This window comes from Pholis gunnellus (assembly GCF_910591455.1).
Source record: "Pholis gunnellus genome assembly, chromosome: 9".
In the NCBI taxonomy this organism is placed as follows: domain Eukaryota; kingdom Metazoa; phylum Chordata; class Actinopteri; order Perciformes; family Pholidae; genus Pholis; species Pholis gunnellus.
This window is the reverse complement of record NC_136535.1, coordinates 5,505,540-5,532,583: the sequence shown is the minus strand read 5'-3', so window position 1 is coordinate 5,532,583 and position 27,044 is coordinate 5,505,540. Positions and strand designations below refer to the sequence as shown.

At 41.9% G+C, this 27,044-nt stretch overlaps 1 protein-coding gene across 2 annotated transcripts; it reads left to right on the top strand.

Annotated features, from left to right (window-relative positions):
- ccdc9 (coiled-coil domain containing 9) lies at nucleotides 1–26,041 on the top strand. Of its 2 annotated transcripts, XM_079166872.1 has the most exons (17): nucleotides 1–84; nucleotides 1,742–1,794; nucleotides 1,999–2,103; nucleotides 3,466–3,615; nucleotides 7,350–7,432; nucleotides 7,764–8,178; nucleotides 9,033–9,116; nucleotides 9,534–9,698; nucleotides 9,815–9,996; nucleotides 10,942–11,003; nucleotides 12,366–12,410; nucleotides 14,681–14,801; nucleotides 15,619–15,745; nucleotides 16,285–16,939; nucleotides 17,063–17,263; nucleotides 18,342–18,512; nucleotides 23,025–26,041. In XM_079166872.1, exons 2-17 carry the CDS (start codon nucleotides 1,792–1,794, stop codon nucleotides 23,027–23,029), a joined length of 2,574 nt encoding a protein of 857 aa, XP_079022998.1. In that variant the 5' UTR covers nucleotides 1–84; nucleotides 1,742–1,791; the 3' UTR covers nucleotides 23,030–26,041. The 2 variants fall into 2 exon arrangements, with proteins under 2 accessions (XP_079022998.1, XP_079022997.1); XM_079166871.1 differs by lacking the exons at nucleotides 1–84; nucleotides 1,742–1,794; nucleotides 1,999–2,103; ... (1 more) ...; nucleotides 7,350–7,432; nucleotides 12,366–12,410 and having other exon boundaries at nucleotides 7,580–8,178.
- Nucleotides 26,042–27,044: the final 1,003 nt, after the last annotated feature.

Here is a 27,044-nt window from a genome sequence, read left to right as displayed (position 1 = left end):
GGGCACATTGAGGCGCAGGAATTGGCAAAGAGCAACGAGTCCAAACATTGCTCTTTACAGTCGTTACTACTCCTTCTAATACAGGTAAAACAAACAAAGTGGTGCTTAAACGCTGTACGTGTTTATTTGGCTGTTTTGTTGTATGTCGGTCGTGTCAGTGGTGTGGTGTGTTTCCTTCGTGGGGTTTTTGGCGCTTTGTACCGGAGCAGACATGGCTCAGTGTGCCTACATTACCACCCAGCAGAGTAAAATATAACATATTAATACAACAGTTTGTAAGAGTACGGTAAGGGTTTAACGTCACGTGCTGTCCGCGTGTTGTGTACCGCGGTTGCTCGTTGAGACTCGGGTAACTTATCTTCTGTCCGCTGCAGCTCTAATACGCTTACAGAAGCTTTGGGAACGCATGAAGGATTTATTCATTTGGGTTCCTGTGTTACACACACACACACCTGGCTTTAACCTCACCTGTGATTAGCTCTAACATTGATTAGTCATATCACAAAGGGAAGAGGGGTCGACCATTAAGACTGGAGCCAAGAGGGACCGCCATTTGTTTATTAGGTTATCGATTAATTTATTGATTAATCTGTGGGTTTTTATGATAATTTTCCCTGAACGATTGAAATGGAAAGCCTTTATTGTCGTTGTACAGAATACAACAACTCGAGGAGTGCTACTCGTGATCAGTGCTATTTTAAGACAAAGGAAAAACACCACAAAAGACAAAACAACTTTAGCAAACAAGCATCCACAGCCGTCAACACAGGTTCTAAAATAATGAGTGAAATAAATAAATGCAATGTAATTTTACTCTAGAATAAATGTTGTTATTGCACAAGTATGAACAATGTTATTGCTCAAGATTCTGTTGATTTGACCTCGACAGGACCGTCAACATATTGCACGTGGGGAGCCATTCACTGTTTGTTGTTGCTTAACATATGGGGAAGTCAAATTTGTTATGCTGTAAACAACAAATATTTGGTATTTTGTTAAGGAAATAACTATAATTGTTTATCAGATTTTAAAGATCACCTCCATGCACGTTTTTAGGACATATAAAATACTCTGCTTGATGTATCAAGTTGTTATTACATAGAAGAACTAAACTTTTTAGATCCCCGGCTCCCTCCAACAATGTTCAAATAAATATATATAAAACGAATCACGGCAGTAAAATATGAGAACCTAAGACACAAAATAATGCAAAAGTTAAATATAGGTATAGATGTTTTGTGGTAGACAAAGGTGAAGTAAATACAGAATGAATTAACTATATTGTAAACGGCAATCTCGTAAAGTATCAAAACGGTAAGTAAAAGTATATTGGGGTAAAGTGAAAATAAAAATGTAAAATCTAATATAAATATATAGTGATGTGTAATACAGTGTTTCCGCACAAAAAATATTATCTCAACATTAAATCTACTCCTTCTTTCTCATTAATAAATCCTGAAAAATGCAAATATTGTTTATTTCAAAAGTTGACCGGACACGAGATGTTTTCTCTGTGAACACGCACAGACTGGAGGCTTCAAGTTTCCACATCACACATGGTCGTCTTCTAAACCGGTTGTACGGTCACTAGGTTACACGCCTGAAACTCAGGTTTAAGGGGAACTCGGATAAACTCAAACATCCAAGTGAACATTAAGCAAAACCCAATTCTGTGTGAGGAGGCTGCTTTAAAAATCCCACTGCAGCATCCTCTTCATCCTCTTCATCTTCCTCCCCGCAGGAGGAAAAAGCAGTCGGCCGCCTGTGTATGAAGACAAGTCAGAGGCAGCTATGGTGAGTAAGAGGGAGAAACAAATGACTGTGAACAAAATATTGTCTGCTCTGGTGAAGTTGGGGTTCATACAGACAGGAAGATGCCAAAGTCAAAACACAGCTGTGTTTACATAATGTGTATTAAATAAGAATATGGAAGGACAGACTGGCCTCCTCCTCACTTCATTACTCTCCTTACCCTCCTCCTCTTCATCTGTGTGCCAGTCTTCAGCGGTGGATCTCAAGACGAAGGAGGAGAAGGACGCAGAGTTGGACAGACGAATCGAAGCTCTGAGGAAGAAGAATGAAGCTCTGGTCAAGAGGTACCAGGTACGGAGTGCTTTTGCACACAAACGCACACAAATATATCTTTTGTATCAACCCATCAAGTTAGTGATACTACTAGAGGATGCGAAAAGATAACTGATAACTGTCCACATGACTTTAATGGGTGTCATATTATATGTTAGTACCACCGTGTCCTTCAAAAAAATCTGGAAAATATCTCTGAGCTCAGTGGAAAGCTTTATGAAGAAATATGTTTTAAACAGTTATTAAAGGTCTTCATTTTTCACTATAGAACGTTTTTTGCATTTCAAGTCCACTCCTATATAATAACAGATATTGGGTATAAGTCTTGCTCCACCACACAAAGTATTTGCATTTGTAATTATTTTCTGGGGACAGGTGCTGATGCTGACCTTATTAAGCAGATCAGGTATCAGTCGTGATGTAAACAGGCTACAGTTAAAGGAACAGCGTCTAGCGTTGTTGGCAGAAATGGAATCTAACCACAACTGTTTTCATTCATATATAACGATCTGAAACTAAGAATCGTTGTGTTTATGTTAGCTTAGAATGAGACCTTCATATCTACATAGGGATCATGTCCTCTTCACTGAGTCCGCCATGTTGCACCACCATGTTTCTACGGTAGCCCAGAACGGACAAACTGAACACTAAAATTTGAGGGACCCTTTCGCGGTTTTCTATTGCGTGAAGGCCGCAGTCGTTCTCTAGGTGCATGGAAAGGAAGGAGTGAGCAGAGGTGTATTCAGTTGGATGCAATCTGCAACCTCACCACTAGATGCCACTAAATCCTACACACTGCTCCTTTTAATACAGTTTCTTTACCAGTGTCATAAAAAGGTTTAGAAGTCTCTCTGCCATCATTCAGTCACGGTCCCAGTAAGTTCCACACAGCGTGGAATACAGATTTTTTATTTGGGGAGCACTGGTTCCGGATCGACATTTAGGATTGGCAGATGGTCTGAGGAGAGAAACCGTTGTATCGACACAACTTAAAGTATTATGAAAAAAACAATCTGGAACCAACATTACTCTATATAATAATTACCATTTCTTCTACCTGACGTTATATCAAGTGTGTGGCTGGAAAGCAGCACAGCAGTACCTCCAACATTACACAGAATATGGTATCCATACCAATGTATACAGTGAATACATAATAATGGTCTTACTGTACTTGTTTTGCAAATAATATACAAAACGAAAACATCCCCTTAACTTTTTACTGTCCTGAAATGATACAATATGCTGATTCATGTCGAATCAAATCCGACACGGCCAATTAAAGGTAAATAGAAATCTAAAATGTGAGACAGTCCAGAGTTTAGATTTGGGGCCCGGCTGTAGTCTCAGCTCACTCATTCGGTCACCTGATCTCAACAGGAAATAGAGGAAGACAAGAAGAAGGCAGAGCAGGAGGGCATCGCCGTGACAACACCCCGGAAGCCCCGCCCCCATGAGCCGGAGACGGACAAGAGGAAGACGGAGAAAGAAAACTTCACTGTCACAGTCGACCTTTCTAAGCAGACGGGGGTAAGGCGAGATGTGGATCTTAATTATTTTTCTTTTTCAATCATGGCACGTTTTCAAAGTTTTTACTCCCAATCGCACAGATGCACACAATCATCCATAACCGTCTCACAACAGATGAGTTGTAGAAGAATCGTGACGCGTCTTTCCATCATGTGATGATGTTATGTCCGCTGTAGAAACGATAACCTCTTTATCTGGTTTATGATGATCCTGCAGACAGAAGACGCAGCTTACAAACTGACAGATTCTGATTACTGTGTTTATCAGTTTACCAACCAAACGCCTGCTAGTCTACCCATCATGCATCTGTTCTCTGCCCACTGCTTGTGTTGCATGTGTAGGCCAGCAGTTGCATTTGGGATTGATATATCTTCATTAATATACATAAAATCCTATCTGCAGCATACTTAAAAAGATGCGGTAAGCAAATCTAATGTACACAAATATAAAACATCAGAACCATGAATATATTACTTAATATAAAATTAAATACACTACCGTTCAAAAGTTTGGGGTCACTTAGAAATGTCCTTATTTCTCAAAGAAAAGCACTGTTTCTTTCAATGAAGATAACATTATATTAATCAGAAATACACTCTATACATTGTTAATGTGGTTAATGACTATTCTAGGTGGAAACGTCTGGTTTTAATGAAATATCTACATAGGTGTATCTGGAGCATCACATTTGTGGGTTGGATTATACTCTCAACATGGCCAGAAAAAGAGAACTTTCATGTGAAACTCGCCAGTCTATTCTTGTTCTTAGAAATGAAGCTATTCCAAATGCGAGAAATTGCGAAGAAACTGAAAATTGATACGAAATTGTCTGGGTGACCCCAAACCTTTGAACGGTAGTGTAAATCTGCAATATCTGTAATAAACTCTGCTTAAAAAACTGCAATAGTGGATATTCAACAAGGTGAACTATAAACAATATGATAACATAGTTAGAATAAGAATTATTACATGTCTTTTTCATATAGTACGATTTTTTTCTGATGAATGTTTGATGTCTGTAAATAAAATTGCTGACAAAGAGGAGAAAAGAAGCCAATGAGGTCTATTTAACAGAAATATTTTTTTATAATGGGAAAATATGGATGAACAGTGGATTATTTGTCTTAGCAAAGACAACAGATGGTTTAGTTTATATTTTCAGTTCTTATCACCAAGATAAGATCTTTGATCATTCTGAGCTACAGTGATGTCAGGATGAAGAGTCGTTGTGTATTTAATGGTAATGTACAGTGATCCTGTTCTATCACAGTATATGTACATTTTGATATTGATAAATGATTTAATATAGTAGTTCTGGAGGCTGAATTAAGTCATTCTACATTCAGAGTTAACAGATGTCAATGTCTGTTCTTGGTTAATCTGGTGATTTAAATGCACATCACATTGAGGAAAGACTCAGTTTTACCACAAAGTAGTCCTGCTGAGTAATTTGCCACATTGCCCGTAATGGCCCAATAAAACCAGCAATATTGTTAGCAAAACTATCAATTCTATACTCTGTGTAGAAAATATACAGTCTGGGAAAATGGCATAAAAAAACAATCATGCTGTTAGCACAAAATGAAAACATGACACAGACTGAAAATACGAACAGTTGGCATCAGAGAGTTGAGAGGATTGCTTTCATCTGTTGGTCAGCCAATTTGAGATGATTGCACCTGTTATAGCGACATCATATTGTACCAGCAGATTATATCCTGTAAAACAAGCTCTTTAATCGGGTTATCCAACTCTTCCTGTTCAGTATATAATTCAGTTCAGTCTTTTATATCTGGTATCATGTACTGCAAATTGTTTAAATGCATCACAGTGTACCCAGCACCATATGAACACAAACGGATCACGTTGTGAGCTCCGTTCTCGTCAGCTTCCCTAAAAGTTTTCCTTTTTTTAATATGGGGAAAAAAGAAGAGCAGCCGGAGTGATTTTGGCTTCACATGAAGCTTTTTAGAATTTTGTGTGTATTTTTTTTAGGTGGTCATTTTCCAAATGAATGATTTGTCTAAACTGATAAATGCAGACAATGTAAAAAATGATGACCCGTGCCAATACTGACCTGCGTAGTTCTCCCTCCATTGTAAAATTGGACGGTGTCACATTAATCTATTTCTGAAACAGAGGGGAGTCTGCTCTTTCATTCTTTGTTAACTTCCAGGAGTTTTCTCGCATGGAAATACTGACCAATTAAGAGCAGTTTCTTGCACATTGCAAATGTTGGTGCGCTTGTAAATGTTGCAGTTGTAACACAAAATTAAACTGGAGGCATTATGCAACATTGTAACAAATTGGCCCCTGATTCAGACCGTAGACTGTAAATAAGAAGTGGACGTAGTCTAGCAGGTGACGTCACCCATTAGTTTGTGGACTGCAGTTATGAAGCCTCGAGTTTGGCGGTTTCACCGTGCCATCTTGGAATACGGCCGCCGCCATGTTGCAACCAATGAACATAAGTGACCATATTTGGAAAGCGGAGGAGTGACGTAGACGTAGAGACGCCGTATACGGCTCTGGTAGCAGCAGCGACCTGTCAATCACAGGAAGCCCGCCCTAAAACACACTTCACTTGAAGACTTGAAACTAGAGATTGAGACCATAAACTCATGTTTACAATGTTTACTGAGGTAATAAATCAAGTGAGAAGCGGTCATTCTTTTCATAGACTTCCATACAATCTGACTTATTTTCGCCCCCTGCTGGTCAATAGAGAGAATGCAAGTTGTAAGACACTTCCCGCATCGACTTCACTCGGCAGAAACGTCTGAGGCTTGACGCCTGATTCGGACCAGGGCAAATTAAGTATAGATGTAAGAAATGCCCTTGCTGTGTGTCTGCTGTTTGCGACTGAGCAGGTAGTGTACAGTGGGTTTGGAAAACAGCTGTCTGCTGCGGCCAAAAAACGACACAAGAGCGGTGAAGAAAAATATCTGCTTTTAAAAAGCTGATTTAACATAGTTGAATGAGGAAGGTAGCAATTAAAACTCTTAGCATGTTTCTAATCAGCCGGCTGCAGCAGGGCAGCTCGGGTCCAAGAGGTGGACGCTGGTGTAATGGTGCCGTCGGCTCCTGCTGAGTTCCAAATTTCCTCAAAATGTACCACTGGTGACTGCAGACCCCCTGGAGTTCAACCTGCAATTGTTACAAGACAGACGGGTCTGAAGGGCAACAGGGGGGCATCTGCTCCACATGTGTATCCGTCTAAAATGATATTCATTAAAGTCAAAAGGTCAAATTTGATTCATTAGTCTGTTCAACAGACTCCTGATCCCTGAGCTTAAAGAGCTCCTTGAGAAACTGATGAACAGTCTTTGCCTTTTTTTTCTCCGTTTTCATCATGTTGTAGTTTTGCATAATCTACAGCCCTGATTAGTCTTTTGTACTTTTTATATGGCACCAATTCTTCAGATTGAGGAGATTGAGTGTGTTTAAATTACGTACAGAAGTTAAATTCAGGACAGGCAATACTCATCTAGAATAGAATATGATAGAGCAGTCGTGTGCTCAGATTATTTACAGTGATTTACAACATGTTTTGGTTTAAGAGACCTGAAACAAGCTATCCTAATAATCTTCTGACCAGAAAAGGATTTCTTTTATTACCCCTGAAGTTCCGGACCGCCATGTTGAGACCCCCTGCTCCACATACTGACTGAAATTATTAAAATATGGTTCTTAGTAACTTAAACCATGCTGTAATTACTGTGTGTTTCCTGCAGGAAAAGAGAGTCGTAAACGACTGGAAACCTGGAACGCCCCGCGGCCGGAAGACATCAGAGGAAAGCGACGGCCACCGAGGAGGGCCGAGCGATGGCGGCCACCGAGGAGGGCCGAGCGATGGCGGCCACCGAGGAGGGCCGAACGATGGCGGCCACCGAGGAGGGCCGAACGATGGCGGCCACAGAGGAGGTCCCAACGATGGCGGCCACAGAGGAGGTCCGAACGATGGCGGCCACAGAGGTGGTCCGAACGATGGCGGCCACAGAGGGGGGCCGAACGATGGCGGCCCCCGAGGAGGTCCCAACGATGGCGGCCCCCGAGGGGGTCCCAACGATGGCGGCCACAGAGGGGGGCTGAACGATGGCGGCCGGTGGCCGAGCGATGGCGGCCACAGAGGGGGGGCCGAACGACAGCAACCGGGGAGGGCCGAGTGATAGCCACAGCCCCCCCAGGAGGACGGGGTCGGGACGAATGGGTCGGGGAGGTCAGAGAGGAGGAGGAGGAGGAGGAGGAGGAGGAGGAGGAGGAGGAGGAGGAGGAGGAGGAGGAGGAGGAGGAGGAGGAGGAGGAGGAGGAGGCCGCCAGGAGAGAAGAGAATGGGAACCTCGGACACCCAGAGATGGAGAACCTGGGGAGTCAGGAGGACCGGGACGCAGAGGAGGAAGGAGGGGAAGGGGAGGAGGTGGTGGTGAAAGAGGCGGTGAAAGAGGCGGTGAAAGAGGCGGTGAAAGAGGCGGTGAAAGAGGCGGTGAAAGAGGCGGAAGCGGAGAAGGAGAAGGAGGCAGCAGCGGAGGAGGGACACCAGGTGGCATAGACAGGAAATCCAAGGTGAGTGTGGATGAACTACTATTCTTAAAGCTTCTAAACTTAATTGATTGATATGAAGTCACCGTGAAACTGGAGAAGAGCAGAATTATAATTTTCATGTACGTCTTATGATGCACCTGGTGGTATTTTCTTTATTTTTTTGGAATCCTCTTTCATCAGTTTACCTGAGAGGGAAAGTGGTTCGTTATGACCTCAGACTACTGTATTGGAAAGACAAGCCATTCCTCATTCATTTGAATGGAGCCAGGCTGGTGGCGTTGGTGTCAACCATAGACTGTATACAAGAAGTGGACGTAGTCGTCGTGATGTCACTCATTGGTTTGCTTTGTTTGGAATACTTACAGTTGCTATCTTGGGTTTTGCAACCAGTGAACGGAAGTGACTATATTTGGAGTGACGTAGAGACACTGTATATGTCTCTGGTAGCGGCAGCGACCTGTCAATCACTGTGTAGCCCCGCCCTAAAGCTTACTCCACTTTATGTTCTGTTTGACTCTAAATGAACCATCATTTACTAAATGAACGTCATGCTGTATTGAAGAAGACTTGAAACTAGAGATTGAGACCATAAACTCATGTTTACAATGTTTACTGAGGTAATAAATCAAGAGAGAAGTAGAGTCATTTTCTCATAGACTTCTATACAACCACACTTATTTTTGCAACCAGAGTCGCCCCATATATATATATATATATAAAATAAATATAATTTTTTGCAGCTGTGAACTTTCCCGAGTTGATTAATCCTTTATGTTTTTGGTCTGAGTGCCAATGTTAACATCTTGTAGTTGTAAAATAATGAATCGTAATCTGTCACTAATGATGCAGCCCTTTGTTGTTGTTTTTTTGGACAGGAATGGGCGGAGAAGAGGCGACAAAACATTGAGAAGATGAATGAAGAGATGGAACAAATAGCAGAGTATGAGAGAGGACAGCGGGTATGAGAGTCACTGTTTACAGATTATTTTATCGTGTTTTTAGCTCATCAGATGGTATTGATCTGTTGTGCTTTAATTATTTTTTTCAAAACCATCCGAGATTCCTGTCTCTTGTCTTCTGAGACTCTCAGATTTCAGCTTTATTGATCAACATTCATATTTCCTCAAAAATAGAAAAAAGACTGCCCTGCTTACATTTGAAGGAAGTCCTAGTAGCTGGCAGTCTGAAAAAAACCATTAAAATCCTTTATTAAATCATGGATGAATCATATTTCCCGTTTCTTTCTCAAAGTGATCCCAGATGTATTATCTGCTATAGGCTTCATTTGTATAGGCTTTACTTGGTCTGTGGTCAAAATGAACATGGAGGACACGTCAAATGTGGCAGAGCTTTACATTAATGAATCTTCTCCTTAGCCGGATGGAGACAAGCCGCTCCGTAACTTCTTGGACGACCCGAGACGTTCAGGCCCGGCACCAGACATAGACCGCAAAGAGGGCAGCAGGAGACATGTCCGGAACTGGGGAGGGCTGGACTTTGATAACGTGAAGACAAGAGCCGAACTGGAGAAAGAGTGGACTGTGAGTAATGTCGTTCTTTGAAAAGGTCCTGTGGCTTTTAACGGCCACCCAGTCTTGTACTTTCTGCTGCAGCATTATTCATTTTCCTCACTTTGTGACACCTGCTGTCTTTGTAGAGTCGGAGGCCTGGACCGAAAGGCTCCATGGACATGACCATGTCCATGACCGGCCGGGAGAGAGCAGAGTACCTGTGCTGGAAGAAGGAGCGTGAGCAGATTGACGAGGAGAGACTAGCACGCCATCGGAACGCCACGGGCCAGTGGAAGCGAGAGTGGGATGCACAGAAGACGGAGAACATGTGAGGAAGACGATATTGAACCTGAGTTTGAACAGATTTGTGTGATGCTGCTTGAGGAGGAGCAGCTTGAAACACGTCGCATTGCAGAGCAGCTGCTGATTCAAGAATGTTCTGTGTACTTGATTTCTGTGATCTAGTGCTGCAACTTAAAATTATTTTCATTATCAATTAATCTGGCCGGTGTTTCTCTTGATTTACTAATTAATTGTTTTAAATGTCAGGAAATGGTAAAAGGCCAAGATGATGTATTCAAAATGCTTGTTTTATTTGACCAACAGTCTAAAACTCAAGAAATACTCTGAAAGAAAATCTGAGAATCATCACATATGAGAAGCTTTAACCAGCAAATGTTTGGATTTTTGCTGAAAAAGGGACAAACGATTTGATCATCAAAGTAGTCGATTAATCGATTTAAAATTAAAGTCATGCATCTCAAAAGGAGCGTCAAGACGACTAACAACCAGAATGCAGTCGAAGTCACAAAAATATCAAATTAACTTCTTCAATTTATGCTTTGTGAGAAATGTTCCTCAACATCCCCAAAGTGCACAACACGCATACATTGAGGACCAGATATTTATCATTTCATAGAACCTGGAGGAACACTTTGAAATATTTGGTCTACACTGACATACACATACAATATACGTATACTAGTAGTCCCAGTCACACGAGACATTTTTATACTTTAACTACATTTAGCTGATTATACTGACATACTTTCGCTTAAACTCCCTTTTTTAATGCAGGAGCTTAACTTATGACGTATACTAAAGTAAAGGATCTGAATGCTTCCTCCGTCTCTGGAAAGAGGGCAGGTTAGGACGATAGAAAGTGTTTTTCGTCATCTTTATTCCAGCTGACAGGAGTGATGAGAAGGACACACTGATATTTGATGTGTGTGTGTGTGTGTGTGTGTTTCTAACCCTGCAGCCTTTTTCACAGGTTCAAGGAGGACACATATGTGGCCTCAGAGGGCATCACACCCGAGCAAGGCGGCAGGAGAGGCAAGTCTACACACACACACACACACACACACACGTGCTGTTGCTGTGGTTACACAGCTGGCAGGACGATGTCACCACCTCCATCACATTTATCCGCTCGTCTGACATTGCATCACACCGTCTTGTAGACACATCGTAAACACACACAACACGACCTCCCTCCTCCAGCTTATTAAGGCTGTTATGTAAATGACAGTTGATTAAGCTCGTTATGTAAATGCTCGCTGTATTTCCCCGGAGTCCAAATCAACCTTCGAAGTTGTGCTGAGAGGAGCTTTCAGAAGGTCCCCACTTTTCCTTTAATGGCTCCAATTGAGTCTCTCTCAATGAAGTGAAATTACAGTAATAACAAGTGAACAAATAGCTCCGACCATTATGAACCAGCCTTTATTGAATAAGCACCAAATTATTATCACCTGAGGCCGGTACGGTCAGTGAAATAAAAGGGAAAGGCTTCAATATAACATGTCGGCACAGCAAGGCGATCGATAACTGCAACAGGACGGGGGCAAATGATTTAATATGTTTGAATTAATATTGTAGTGTTACACAATAGCCAATTAAATTAATGATATTGTTAGTATTTATGAATACATTTAGATTATATCGGAATTCTATAATTCAAATGTCAGCATGTTTATGAAATGTAATTTATATGTTTTTCAAAGTAATGGAATATAATTAATTAATGAAAAAGTTAGGTTTGGATAACAGCAGACTGATGACATGACTCCTAACAGGTCTGGATCACCTGTAAACAGTTTGTCCCAAGAGAAAATTGTTGAACGCAGCATGTTCTCCTCAATGACTCGTACGAGCCACCTAACAAGCAATCTGTTCGTTGGAGTGGTTCTCGAGGCACATCGAGACTCTGAAGTCGTCTCCTTACAAGGGAGCTTTTCTAATGCACATTTAAAGAGCACAACTGCATGTTTTGGTGAAACAACCAGTCACTCTGGACTGATTGACATGTGAAAGATGATAAAGATTCAAACTAAGGCGTTTAGAGTGAGACGGCAACAGAAATACTCAAAGTGCTATTTGAAACTACAGTTTTATGGAAGTGAAGACAGTTTTGTCAATTTCATATTTTCGAATGCATAAATGCAACTCAACAATTGGAGTAACTTATATCAACATTCTAGTAAAATAAACACTTATGTGGAGCAGGTTTTTACACAGGTAGCCCTCGATACATCTGTGTCTCACGCGTTTACCTCGCTAGTGACAGTTTTGGTTTTGTAGCAAAGTGAATAATGTTTACATCGTTATCATGTCTCTGACTTCTCTTGTGGACAAGGTGTGTGTGTGTGTGTGGGTTGGGTACATACTGTAATGTGTTTGTGTGTGTCCTCTCTGCAGCCCGGGGGCGTAACTCTCGTACAGAGCCTCGGGGCGGGGCCTCAGGTTAGACCACAGCATGGGACTGAGATTACATTGTTTTTTATTTTGTTTCCATTTGTGTGTCTGTCTGAAGCACAACAGCTGTATTTATCATTTTCATCAACATAGTTCCCTGTTATTAGTATGATTTAATTGTAGTTTGCACTTCTGTCTCACCATGTTAGTATGTTTAAGTATCACAAACTTACAACCTGAATAGTTATTCATTTCAGTTTTTAAAAGTATGAAAACATCCAGCGGTGGCCTTCTTTAATGTGCTATAAGCACATAACCGAACATGTCGTATGCAAAACATTTGACTGAACACAAATGCACAGTAAATATTTTTTTTATTATTGCAGAATATTCTTCCCATTTTATGTTTTTCATGTTTTCTGATAGGGCTGTGTAATCTTTAAAAAGTCTTAAATGTCCTGCAAATGATTTGGGCCTTGCTCTGCATATTAACATAAACAGGCCTTGTTTACATTTTAGCCATTTGTGTCACAAAAAACCGAGTGAAAGTGAGGTTTGACCACAAACACAGTCCAGTTCTTCTCAGGGTGTTGCTTTGGAATTGGAAATTGGAAATATTTCTTAGTGCTTGTGTCGCTTCTCTGAGTACCTCGAGGGGGATGTTCGCCTTTTTCTGTGGCAAGAAAGTTCAAACAAAAGCCGAAGATTATTCCTAACAGCTGTTCAGTTCTGGGTTCTTTGTGTCTGACTGGAGAGCACGTTACAGATTATGACACTACACCTGCCCCACATTAACGCATGCGCTTGCTTTGGCTTGTGTGTGTGTGTGTGTGTTTCCTTTTTCCCCTCTATTTCTAATTTCTGGAATGACTTGAGTGTCCTCTTCACAGCCCCAGGGTGCTCTGTTCAATCTCTTCATCCAGAATTTTCTTTCTCCTCACTGATCCCTTCATTTCTTTTGTACTTTTTTTTTTATCACATCCTCCCCTTCGAGCTCCTCCCACCTCGCTGCATCTCCTCTCTGACCTTCTCTCTCATTTCTTCCCCCATCCTCTCTCCTCCTCCCACATCGTTCCTGAACTGTGACGGTTTACATTCCCACACATTTCTTTGGTTTTCTTCCCATCTGTCTTCCATCTACACGTTCCTTTCCCTCTTGCTTCTGTTCATATCTCCATTGACGGCTCATCTTTTCTATTTCTCTCATTTTGACTTCTTTTTAGTTACTTGTCTTTCCTCTCTCAATCATTTTCACTATCACTCTCTCCGTCACATCCCTCCCATACGGGCATGTTTTCTCATTTCATCGTCTCTTGTTGAAGGGATCTTTCCATTCATGTACTAATTTACAACCCATTAATGTGGTTTTCAATACAGCTTCTTAGGTGGAACATTTACATTTTAAATCGTCTTTGTCATTCCTGATTATTTTATTTATATAAAACCAAAATGATTCGCCGCGTCAGGAACATTCAATGTCGACCTCCACTACCAAATGAACCCTCAGCATGTCGAACACTTGACTTTCCATGTTAAAATTACAACCTATGCTGCCCTTCACTTGAACGCAGCACATGTTTTTTGCTCTGTTTCAGGGGGCTTTAAAAGCTGTTCTCTGTTACACACACAGTATCATGGAAGCCAGTCTTTAGCTCTCATTTTTCCTCTTTTAAATCTGAATTCTCCTTTCCTCCTCCTCTGTGCCGTTCATCACCCTCTAGCTAACGGACAGACGTTTGACCTCGTGCCAGAGGTCAGATGCACTCTGAGGCAGTTTGACACTGAAGGACAGCTGCTGTCACACAAGTGTCCTCTCTGACACGTAACACATCAACTCTTGGACTGCAGCTGATTTTTATTTATTTTAACTAAATACGCAAAACAAAACATTAAAGGCAAAAAAGTTTTTCATTCAGTGATGAGTTTTGAGATTTAGGGTTATTTTGCTTTATAACACGTCTACTGTCACAGTGGAAAGGAAACATTTATTTTATTATTTTGCTACTTTGTCTATTTATGTCTGTAGATTTCTCCTAAATTAGATAATGGCTCATTTGCAAATTTAAACATCAAATGTCATGATACTTAGCTTATTGACTCACTGTCTGGATCACGAGTTGTGGTTCTTGCTTCTTAATTTTACGCATCACTTCCTGTAAAGTATTTCCCCTCCCCTCTGACCACACACGTCCACCATTTATTTTCCCATCTTTCAGTCCCTCTCCTCTTGAATTCACCTTACCGTTTAGATAAAGTGTCCCAAAACGATATGATTTACACTCTCCATCAATATATATATATATTTTTTTTTTTTCCAGACGACAGCAAGCGGCCTCCGAAAGCTTCGTCATTTGGTGACTTCCTGTCCCAGGGCAGGACCCCGGGGCAGCGAGGCGACCGGGGAGGAGGGAGGGGCCGAGGACAGAAACCGAGCTACAGGTAAATCCATCACAGTCTGTCCTCCAAAGATGATCTGTCTGCTCAAACATGTCTACTGTGGAACCGATGGGATGTTGCTTTATCACTCGTAACATTTGATTCTTTTTTTCAAGGTTGATTTATTGATCATTTCCATTTGTTGGCCTGTTATTGTGAATCTGGCAGTGGTGGAATGTATTTACTCAAGTGCTGTACTTCAGGTTACTTGTACTTCATTTGAGTATTTCCATTTTATGCCACTTATACTTCTCCTCCATTGTACTCTGTTGTACTTTTTACCGCGTTAGATATCTGTCTGAAAATTCTAGTTACTTTTCAGATTATTACTACAAAATAGAAATAAACCATATTATGATATATTACAAGTGAAGTTACCCAGCAGTGTATAAAGTCATAAAGTTAGCTCCACCTTTACCAGCTGCAAAGTTAAAGTGTTGAACACATTATCGCAGTCTTATTTATAATGTAATATAATACATATTATTATAAATTGGGCCATTCTCCACAATGAGTACTTTTAAGTATTTTTTGATGTTAATACTTTTACTCGTAAGTAAAGTTCTAAATGCAGAACTTTTAACAAAGTATTTTTACACTGTAGTATTGCTACTTTTACTTAAGTACAAGATGGAAGTACTGGAATAGTGTACAGGACATCAGGGAGTTCTGGATGTTGGCGAGCGAACCAGTTGTGTTTTTGTTCTTCCTTGATTTGTTTACGCTGTAAAATGCATTGTGTGTGTTTTTGGGAGACTTGATGTCTTTATTTGTGAGTTTGCTGCTTCCAAAGTTGATGTGTGTTGATGCCTTTTGACAGCATGCATGATAACCGCTGGGAAGGAGAAAAGGAAGAGGAGGAGAAGGAGGACAAGACGAAGAGAGAGGAGAAGACTAAAAAGAAGGCGAAAGAGGAAGAAAAAAACAAACCTCCCGCAGCACAGAAGGTAGAGGAGCTTCATCTGTATTAATGACTGCTGGAGTCAGGCCCAGACAGGAAACCGATTTGATATAAGTTTAATTTAGAACGAAGAAGAATCCTGGAAAAGTGCATCTCAAAGCCATTATTTCATTAAGAAAGTGCTTAAGATAATTGACACATTTAAAATGTCTAATAATAAAGATTAATTCACCCAACTCTTCAGTTCCCCCTAACTCTTTAGGATGTTTCAGTGTCTTCCAGCTCTGATAGCGTTAAACCTCACTGTACTGCTGCAACAAACAGCAGAGGGACAAAGCTGTAAACTAGCTGGTGAACATAGTGCAGCTACTTAGCCAGAGAGTTGGTAGAGACCAAACCTAAAAGCTCAACAAAGAAGTGATTTAAATGGTGATTGTGTAAATTGACAACCTGTATGCGAACGGGTTCATTGAATCAACGGCTCATTTTGCTGCCCCCAAGTGACCAACAACTCTTGTTGCAGGTTTTTAGATTGCAAACTCGTTTCAATTACTTTCCCATAAACCTCTTCAAATCTTTTCTCAGGCGGAGCCGAAGAGCGGAAACGGAGAAGATGACGACGAAGAATGGGAGGATGCCAGCGACGGAGAAGACGACGAAGGGAGCGACTTGGAACGCGACGAGAAGAAAGACACCGGGAAGGAGAAGCCAGCCAAGAGCAAAGACAACTCCCCTACATCTCCCCCACCTCGTTCTCGACCGACATCAGCAGGAAGCCCCAAAGATCAGAGGCCTCCCAGGCCCAAGGTCCACATCCCGCCCCCGGCAGCAGTTCAGGAGCCCCCAGAGGGAGGCAAGCCCCTCAGCCCCTTCTTGCCTCTGGAGAGCCACCAGCCTGTATCAGACTGGGGGGAGGAGATGGAGATGCAGTCACCCCGCAGCAGCATGGGAGGCGAGAGCCCACTGAAACCTCCCAGCGTGGAGGCCAGCCCACCCCAGAAGAAGGAGGAAGAGGAGGATGAAGAAGAAGAGGAGGAGGAGGAGGAGGAGGAGGAAGAAGAAGAAGAAGAAGAAGAAGAAGAAGAAGAAGAAGAAGAAGAAGAAGAAGAAGAAGAAGAGGAGGAGGAGGAATCGGAGGAATCAGAGGAATCAGAGGAAGAAGAGGAGAAGAAGGCGATGATGGAGAGCCAAGCTGTCGGCTCCAATGAACCTGCTGAGCCACAGAAAGAGGAGGATACGGGTAGAATACTTAAACCCAGTTGTCTTTAACTCTGTATTTTCTCTGCTTGACTTCTTGTGTCTTATCTCTACTTTTTCTTCTCCCTTATTCTTAATCTCTTCCCCTCCCCCCTTTCATGTGCAGCCATAGACGTCTCCTCTCCTTCACAAAAGACTAAAGCCCAGCAGAGTGTGATAGTGTCAGAACCAGAGTCCGTCCCCACAGACTCCGTCGCTGCGCCGCTATCTGACCCCGCCCCCTCTGAGGTTTCTTGCCCCTCCCTCTCTGAGGTCAGCAAGGCTGCCGTGACGATGGACCAGGATACACCTGCTGCTCCATCACAAGGTAATCGAAACCTCAAATAACCAACTAAACACGGCTAAACGTCTACAGTCATGCTAGCAGCTTTCTGAGGCTATACTTTGGCAGAGTGGAGCGTTGCTTTAAATGCTCAAAACAGCTCATTGTTCAGGTGTTCAGTCCAGAACTCTACTGTTGGCTGACTCTTACTGCTCTCATAGCGCTTTGGGCCTCAGCAGGAAGCTATTTACAGAGGGAAAAAAACACGAATGTGTGTCATGGTGACGTTTACCACAGTCTGGTCACCACGGTTGTATGAACAAACTTTCAAGGTAATCTATTCAGTATTTGTCTATTGTACGGCCTGCCTGCCATATCCAGCCCGTTGGCCGTCTCGTATCCTCTCATATCACCTCAGACATTCAACCGGCCTTCAGTGCACTCGCACACTGAACTCAAAAACAGAGAATGAGGTCATTGGACTACAAACAATAGTAATACAAGTAAAAATGTTGCAGAAACATGATCCCTGTCAGTGTTTTACTATTAATTATGGATATTACAAATGTATATTTGTTTGGATTATTATTCCTGCTGCAGATGTTAAAGGTGGAGCTCATTTTAACTCCTTTATACTCTGTTTAGTTTGGGTAGTTAGGAAAGGTTTGAAAAATGTATTGTGCAAAGTAACTAGTAACTAAAGCTGCCAGACAAATGTAGTGGAGTAAAAAGTACAATATTTCCCTCTGAGATGTAGTGGAGTGGAAGTACAAAGTTGAATAAAATAGAGATTCTCAGGTAAAGTACCTTGAATTTGTACTTGAGTACAGTCCTTACGTAAATATACTTAGTTACATTCCACCACCGATCATAATATTTACTCTTATCAAAACTATACAATGTACTGCTTTTTATAAAGAGGTGGAATAATAAAGAGCAGGATTGAGTTCAGTCTATTGGTCGGCTCTCCACAACACTCCCTGTGTCTCATGTGGCCCCTTGTGAAAGATAATTGCCCACCCCTGGTCTAGACTAAAGTGGTGGATCTAGTGCTATTTGAGGGTAAAAAAACCATTGGAATCAATGGAATAGATCAGTCGCTGAAATGTTTTCTCTCTGACAGAGGACAAGCTGGACACCCCTCCCTCTCCAGCCGCCCTGGAGGTTGACGATAACTCCTCTGAACCGGAAGAAGGGAAAGATGACGACACGACGGCCACTGGGACCGACGCTGCTCGGACAGCAGAGGAAGTTGAGTCCTCTGAGCCGACGTCCTCAGAGCCGACGTCCTCAGGTGCGGTCTATATCAGTGACTTTGAGACTGTGCCTTACTGTAAGAAACCCCTTGCACACGTCTAACACCCTCTCACACTTCGCTCTGTCTTATTTTATTTTTTGGATGCGTTTGTTCGATATCCTCGTCTTCGTTTCACTTTCTTTCTTCTTTCTTTTCCTTCCATCTCTAAATGAATGATGGTGGGAGCTGTTTGGTGGCATGACAAATCCAAAGGCATATTTATACACTCACAAAGCATTTTGCCTGGTTTTTGGATCTGACATGGGCCTCCGCCAACCATTGGAGACCCTACTTCCTGTTTGAATCTCCTCCTGACTGTCTTCCTGCTTCTACTGTGATGGACTGTACTAGCACTAACTCCACCTCCTTTAATCCTCTTTGTTGTATTTACTCCTTGTGTATACCGCCCTTATCCTTCCTCCTCGTGTTCTCATCTTCTTCGCTCCTTCAGTGCTAAAGTGAGTTTGTAAATCACTTTGCTGAAGAGAGGGAAAAAAGGGTATCCGAGTGAAATGTGAGCGTGTTTTCTGAACGTTCATGGGACCCTGGGAACCAGACGCCCTCCCAAACAAACCAAATTACCACATTCTCTATCAAAATTTGTAAAGTCACAAGTGAAATATCCGACTGCATCCAGGTGTTGAGCAACAATCCCAGGAGGTAAACCTGTTGTGTTTAAGACTCGGGGGGCCTTTGAATGTCTCAAACAAATCTGGACTTAAGATGGTGCACAGATTGAGAGGGCGATGCCTCCGCCAACATCGATGACAACATGTATCTTAGCAGAGCCAAACTGGAGATCTACACACAAATCACCACCGTATTCATCAAGCGTCTCCGAGAAGGAAATCAGTTCCAAGAGGGATGCATTTTCAGTCCTCTTAGGACGAGGAGTGAAAGCGTTTTATCAACTTTCTTGAGGTCCCAGTGAAGTGAAACTGAATGAGAGATGTAAATCAAATCTTCTGCAGTGACACAGAGCCCAGTTGAAGTGTCCCTTGAATGAATTAGACCTCATTGTTTTGGAACACGCATCTCGTCTAGCGTCTTCATATTACTCTTTAACCGACTACAGTCCACAAGCAGTGAAGTGTAGTGTTTATAGAAGCAGTGGGGCTAGCGAGTCGCCCAACGTCTCATTTGGTGGGACGGTTCTTTTTTTTGTAATGGCCCCTGAGTGCAGGATGAGTCATGAAAGCGTTTCACAGAATCAAAGACAGGGATTTGATGTTAAAGAAACACTAATATTTGGCATAAAATAAGAGATAAATGAACAATTAAAACAGGCACACAGGATTAAAACTGGGAACATTTATTTTTCATTTCACTGGGACTTTAACTTCTAACAGTCTTCTCTCAGATTATTTACTCTGGAGCTTTCATGCGGATATGTTTTGTGAGAGGAGAGCTGTTTCAGGAATGCCTGATGACAATAAGCTTATTTAAAGATCATTTTGACAAAAGAACAATGACTTTTAGTCTATGTTAATGCTGTATTTCTAAATATCATTATGGGTTTTCATTTGAACATTTTTGCATAGATTACCTTAGTAAGTATACAAAGTAATAGGCTAATAGTAAATGCTAATAATATATATTCATATTTCAAACCACAGCTGTCTGGAAAACTCCATCACATCATGACCGTTTCTAGTTTTCAGCTCTGAATGTCAAATGGCGACGTTGGAAGTCGTCCCTCTTGTTGCTGAACGTTGCCGTAGGAAGCTTCATGAATATCTCTTAAAGAAGTCTTTGCAACCCGAGAAGTGATTCTGAGACACTTGATCAATGGGTCCAGTTATTTTACTGCCTCTGTTTGCTTTTTGCTTCTGACCAGAAAGCAAACACTGCACATTAAAATTCAACGTTGGGCTGTGATGTCACTGCAATTTTCTGATACTTGAGGACATTTTATTAAAGCGCACAGCGGTGTGAGCCTCTGAAGGCTCATCTCAGTCTGCATGACCGGTCACACCAGCAGGACCTCCAGTTCTGGTTGCCATGAATGAAGAACTCCAATCTGCTTCCTGCTGCGCTCCTCATGATTCATGGCCTTCCTGTCAGAACTCTGCACAGACCATTTTAATGGCACTGTTGACTTAAAGTGGGTTTATGCTTTTTCATAAAAATGAATTTATTAATATTGACTCAAAAGAAACCAGAGACAACCTTTAAAAAACTCAAGTCGTTGTTGATCCAATGCAAACTCATTGTGGCCTTATTGTTATTTCGGTTGATACAGTAGAATGGGCCACTTGGATAGAAATGCACCTCATGGAACCATGATTCATCCCCAGTGGGAATAGGAACCACTCACCCTGCTTAGGATCCTCCTCGGTCTGCACACAGCGGTTTAGAAGTGAGCTAAGTGAATAAACCACAAACTAGATGAGGAAGTCCAGTCATTAGTGGTGTTATCACTTTGGCTAATGGCTAAGTTTTAGAAAACAAATTAATTTAGATCAACTTGTTCCAAATGTAAGCTCGCCAGAGCGTGAAGACGTAGAAGTTAGAATATTACCACGCTGCTTAGCGTCACAAAGTCAAAACATCAGAAATGGAAAGAAAGAGAGAAAAAGACTGAATGCACTTAAAAATCAACCCCAGTAATCCTAAAATTAAAAAGACACATTTCAGCTACGTGGCTTCATTAAAGGGAAATCTCTGCACCTTTTTTATATGTGGATGTCCAATAAGGAAGTTATGGCTTTAATTGACTACATTTACCATCAACTCTGCTTGGACAGCCACATAAAACATGCAGAATGTTCCCTTTAAAGAGAACCGGAGGACTAGTTTGACCCTAATCAGTGAAGGAGTGAGCGAGCAGCGATATCATTTAGGTTGTTAAAGGGTCGTTCACCTCAGTCATCAACAAAGTAATCCAAGAGTCTTTATAAAAGCTGCTGAAACAATTAGTTAATAATCCTCAGTTTATTTAAAGATCAATTCATCATTACCGTCATTTCTTAAGGCCAAAAATGCTTTTGGGATTTGATGTTTGGTTTTTTTGACTGTTTGGTTGGACAATATGAGACATTTGAAGATGTCACTATTTTTCAGTGGCCTCTACAGAGTGTGTGGAGTACATGTGACCTGCTGTCTGTAAAATGATGTCATACTGGAACCCGATATGGACACTGGTTGGGATCGTCCCATCTCTCAGCAATATGCCGACATTGTTTGGTTCAGTGTAAAAAAGCAAAGCGGACGTAGTAACCGACCCTCTTTACAGCAGTAGGGCCTAAAACTAGAGGCTGAAACGTTCAGGAATTGTTATTCTTAATTTCTGATGTTCAGTAGAACAGAAACATGTCGGATGAAGCATTTTACTGGTACGGAAAGATATCTGTTGTCTTTCGTTCTTTGGTGCAAAAGCCACTGATTGCATCTGTGCTTCTTCCTATGACTCATAATCAGCAGCGGACAGATGAGCTCATGCGGGCATGGTGTGTGTTTGTGTAATGCACACACGCACACACTTGTGTTATCGTGTGTGCTGGTGTCAGGGTGGAGATCAGGAAACCAGGGAAATTAGAAGCACAATTATGTTTTTTAAAAGGCTTTCCAGAGGAAATGAGCTGCTGCCTGCTGAACAGATGATCGGGCAGACAGAAGGGCGACCGTTTGAAGTCTGATTGAATTAAATCTTGTGATGCTTGTGAGTCTCCTCAGTGGACTATCTGATACTCGAGTACCAGCAAACACCCCTATTAAAAAGCACAAGTTCACTCTTTTAGTCAGTGTTCAAATTCAGAAAACGAAAGCATGATGGAAAAAAATGGGCGGATGTAAAGAAAAACTAATCATCCTCCACTAGCTTCATCCAAAAATGTGTACTTTCAGGTCCACTTTCACTGGACCATTATTTAGTGTAGATTAGTTTATTATTGGATGTCATGTCTGTGCTAAATCTGATGCTACAGCGAGCAGCTTAACACACAGAATCGAGGGGAAACTGCATCAGTTTGACGTTAACACAATCAGCCGATCAGCACCTCTAAAGCTCACTAACTAACAAATTATATCTCTTTTGTAAAACGTAATTTCTTCCGATTTTTTTTTACTGATTAAACCAAGGATGACAAAAACATATTCGACATATTGAACATATTGAAAGCCAAGTTTCAGTGCATTTCCCAAAATGTCAAACTTTTAAGAAATGTTGAGCCCAAATACCCAGAGCAGAAGGGATGTTTGGTCCAAATCCAAAAGATTTCAGGATTTGTGGCAACATGAAAGTGAGAAAAGCAGGCAGAACCGAACACCTTAGAAAAGGAAGCAATAAATGCATGTTTGCTTGATGTTGTGTTGTTTATAAAAGTACTGCTTGTAATTATTCAGCAGAGGAGCTGAATGGGTGCTGTTAATAATGCTGCTAGAGTCCCAGTGAGTGACCCGGGTCACTCGTGTGCACACTTCATGTTTACCGTGATGATCTTTGGATAACTGCATCCAGCACAGTGACTCACGTGCACCATCACTTCCTCCCTGTGTTTGCATCAACAGGCTGAGGCTGCTGGGGACAAAGACACTCATTTCTGCTGCAGATGGAGAGAGGAGATGGATGAAGAGCATCACACTACTTGTCATCTGGAGTGGCCGCCACACATCTAAAGAAATAAAATGACTACCATCACGAGGAGGCGGGGCTGTGCAGCGTTGGCCTCTTTTCAGCGCTCTTGCTCAGCTGTTTCTGTTGGATCAGTGGGTCTGATCACCTCTGGGCCGCCGCCATGTTTTGACTCACTCTGTTAAGTATGAAGAGTGAAATCTCCTTCATTTGCTGTTTTTTTTATTTTTAATGTTTTGTTCTTACTGTGGGGTGTTGAGTTTTTCTGCACTGGGAAAATTAAGCTTGATCTGATTTTGTCCACGTGTAGATATGTTTTCACTTCAAGATCATTCACGTAAACTCACTTTTACACGCTCAGAAATGTTCCCTCTGAGATTTTCAGTTTATGAATTTGGAAGCTGGAATTGGCTGACCCGTGGGTGTTTTAGGTGATGTGCAGGCGGGCTTTGTGAGGACATATCGGTTTATAAAAGGCTTTCAGCCGACCAGTTTGGAGGTCAATATCTTTTTTTTTTTTTTTAAACGTACCGCTCAGCTTTTTCCGGAACGGAACAAACGTGGCTCATTTCTGTTGGTTTCAGTTGGGAAATGATCACTTCATTAATGGGTTAACGGATGAATTCATCTTCCCACGCCCTGACGAGTGGCCTCACTTGAGGCACATTATCAGATTTTATACGGCTTTTTCCCCACATGGGCCGAGGTCCTCCTCAACCCCTGTGAACAGACTGGTGTGTAAGATCCCCCCCCCCCCCCCCCCCCCCCCACCCCACACACATACTGTAGGATCTACAGTATGTGTTTGAAGGATCTATCCAGGCTGTCCAACTGACTCAGCAGCAAAAACAGGTTTAAAAATCCAATGATGGAAGCTAAAGCCAACCATTACAGATCCGTGTGAACCACTACCTCACAAGTGCGTGATAATTATAAGCGTCTAACAACATTATGGAAAGGAACCTAAAGAGATGGACCCTTTAACGAAGAGTAAAATCCTTTAGCGGTTTCACTCTTTTAGTCCGTAGGGTTCACTTTTTAAATTCACAGATGCAATCATTAAAACACGATAGCATATGTATACATTCAGTATACCTTCAGTAGCTAGCGTAGCATAGAAGTGTTGCTGTGGCGTGCTCTGCTAATGTTAACACAGGTTTTTACGTATGAACGTAGTGTTTTAGAAACCTATACCTCCTTCAAACCTCTCTGGGTAACGAGCATCACTATTACGCAACGTTTAACAACGACGAGCTCCAAATCCACCAAACCAGCCTGAAGAGGAAGAAAACCAGAAACCATTGCGTGAGAGTCTATGGAGCGGAGCTGACTGATGCTACGCTATGATTGGCCATTCTGCGTTTGAGGGGCGGGCCAATTAGCAAAGGGTCAGTTCTCCTTCATCATGAACTGCTTTGCCAGTTTCTTAGACCTCTCCACCCACCAAACATTCTTACGATGGACTCTATCTGATTTTATTTCGACATTATATGCACACAGTGTCTTCTAAGATGGACTGATCTCGCCTCTCGCTGCAGTTGCTCTGAGCTTTTGGTTCCAGCGTCTCTTGTGAGTGATTGTGGTGGCCATCTTGTGGCTGTTTACCATCTCTGTGATCTCCATTAGTGTTCATAATGTGGAGATGGGACCCCACCCTGCAGCCTGCTCTGCTCTTTGAGTTTATTATGGGACTTTTAATTACTTGGACAGAGAAGTACTTTTGTTTTTCATATCGGACCCACAGGCTCCATTTTATTTAACTGAACGCACTAAAGATCCTTCAAAACTAAGAATCCTTTAGCCCGACTGTTACCACGAGCTTCACTGCAGATACATGGCGGTGTTTTAAGTGTGCTTTATGTTTTATGTTTTGCATCAGAGCCAGCTGTGCAGGCCTGCTGTTGTAGAGTAACTGACTTCAGCGATCAGACGTTCACGTCTCTGGCCGAAGCGTCCACTCAGATTAACTTCAAGGATCCGCTGTGTTGCCTGAGGGCACTTTGACAGAACACCATGTGACCTCGTCCTCGCCTCCAATCTATCAAAATACCAATTATGTATTTCGAGGCGGCGGTCCTTTTGCTGTTTTAATTATGTAATCGTGCGTCACAATCAGAAATCATTTGATATTTTCCCTGACGCAGACTGCTGTCATTTTGTTGATCATCAGTTCTACAGAGAACTCTGTTCATCGGTCTGAAGCTCTTTAAGGGACACACGGCCTCTTGTTGTCTTTAATCAAGGGTCTCATTCCAAAATGGCGTCATGGTAAATGGAGTGTTTTTGGCTTTACGTTAAATAGTTATTTTTGAACAGCCGTGTTTAGAGGATATACTCTTATTTGGAAAGACAGACTTGCATTAAAGTGTAGTATCATGAATTACTACTTGAGTAATGAAGAGTTTATTTTGGAATGAAAGCCTTCATTGATACCTCGGCACACTAAGGGCTTTTAGTTTGTGCTTTGAATCATGCCTGTCACTGGGATTAATGGGTTGCTTTAATGATTTTTGTTTTGTTTTCTGTATTGGAGGGAAACGATGATGCTTTTGGATTGAAAGGAACTGCAATATGTACAGTTTTTAAATGGAAAAGAACATTCCAACGTCGGTTGTTTGTGCAAAATGTAGCTTGTGAGCTATGAAAAGATATTCGGGTTTTTTTGCACATCGATGTTTGTTTTTCTGAGCGTCGATGACGGATTGTAACTAAGGCAGGGTATATTTCTATATACATCCATTTCTACAATGTCTTCCTGATTGATACATGAAATTGCTCTGAGAACGTGCAGCCGTTTTCATAAAGATTATCAGGACCAGCATGAATCCAAAACTGTAAGCTTTTTAATGTTGTCAAAGCCATTGATGAAATAAATGCCCACATGAGATGTAAAGCACACGGTTGCTTATCAGTTTTTGTTCCTCTCATTTAGCCAATAAATGTATTTCTCTGATTTCTGGAGTCGGGTCTGATTTCGTCTGTAGGTGTGAGACTAAAGGATAAAAAGAGCACCAGCTGCATGGAGGAGAGACGCCAGCATGTGTTGTAGCATGTAAGGCACACAGAGTGCTCTTCGTTGCATTTTCTCCACAGGAAGGGCGCCCTTAGAGGGCACTGCATCACTTGTTCTCCACTGGAAGGGAAGAGAAGCCACTTCTGTTTTGGTTTGTTTGTGAGAAAATAGAAATAATGTTCAGTGTGAGGTGGAAGACTTTTCTTAAAGCTGGAGGCAGATGATTACATCCACTGACCTCGCTGCTCATCTACTCATCCACCACAGAGACGCATTCTTTAATGTCCCGCTCACCAGGCAATTTAAAGCATTCTGCCTCGTGCACATATTGAATACCCAGAGTGCCGTCTTTTTCTGTTTGAACCTCGTGTTGTGCACGATATTGACCTTGCAGGCTGCTGCAGGACATAGCGCTTCTTTTCACCCCCTGTTAACGTCGCTCAATGCGCAGCCCATACGTTCTCCGGCTGCAGCCGATGACTCATCTGTGTGGGGAAAGCTTTTTGTACGATTTTAATGTCTCTCTTATGCTGCCGTGCACATCTTTGCAGGCTGGAGGAGAAAATAAGGGACTGTGATAATTTGTGGATGAAGACCGCATCTCTCCCGTCCTCTGCTGCGGGACGTTTCTCTCAAACTATGACCCAATCGTTAGGTGTTGCGTACTTTCAGACCCTCCTCGTCCGAAGATGCGTCAAGTGAGACGGAGGCACGATGAGCGGCGCAGGAAGCGTGACGAATCTTCCTTCAGAATAAAAGTAAAATCTCCTGGCGATCAACGTTTTTATTTTAATCAACAAATATTAGATCAGTTATTGATTTTATATGGGGGGGGGCGTATTAATCCGAATCTTCAATAATGTAGTGGAGTTAAATGTACAATATTTGTTTCTGTGTAGAAGTATAAAATAGTGATAATTTGAAATAGTCAGTTTATTACAAG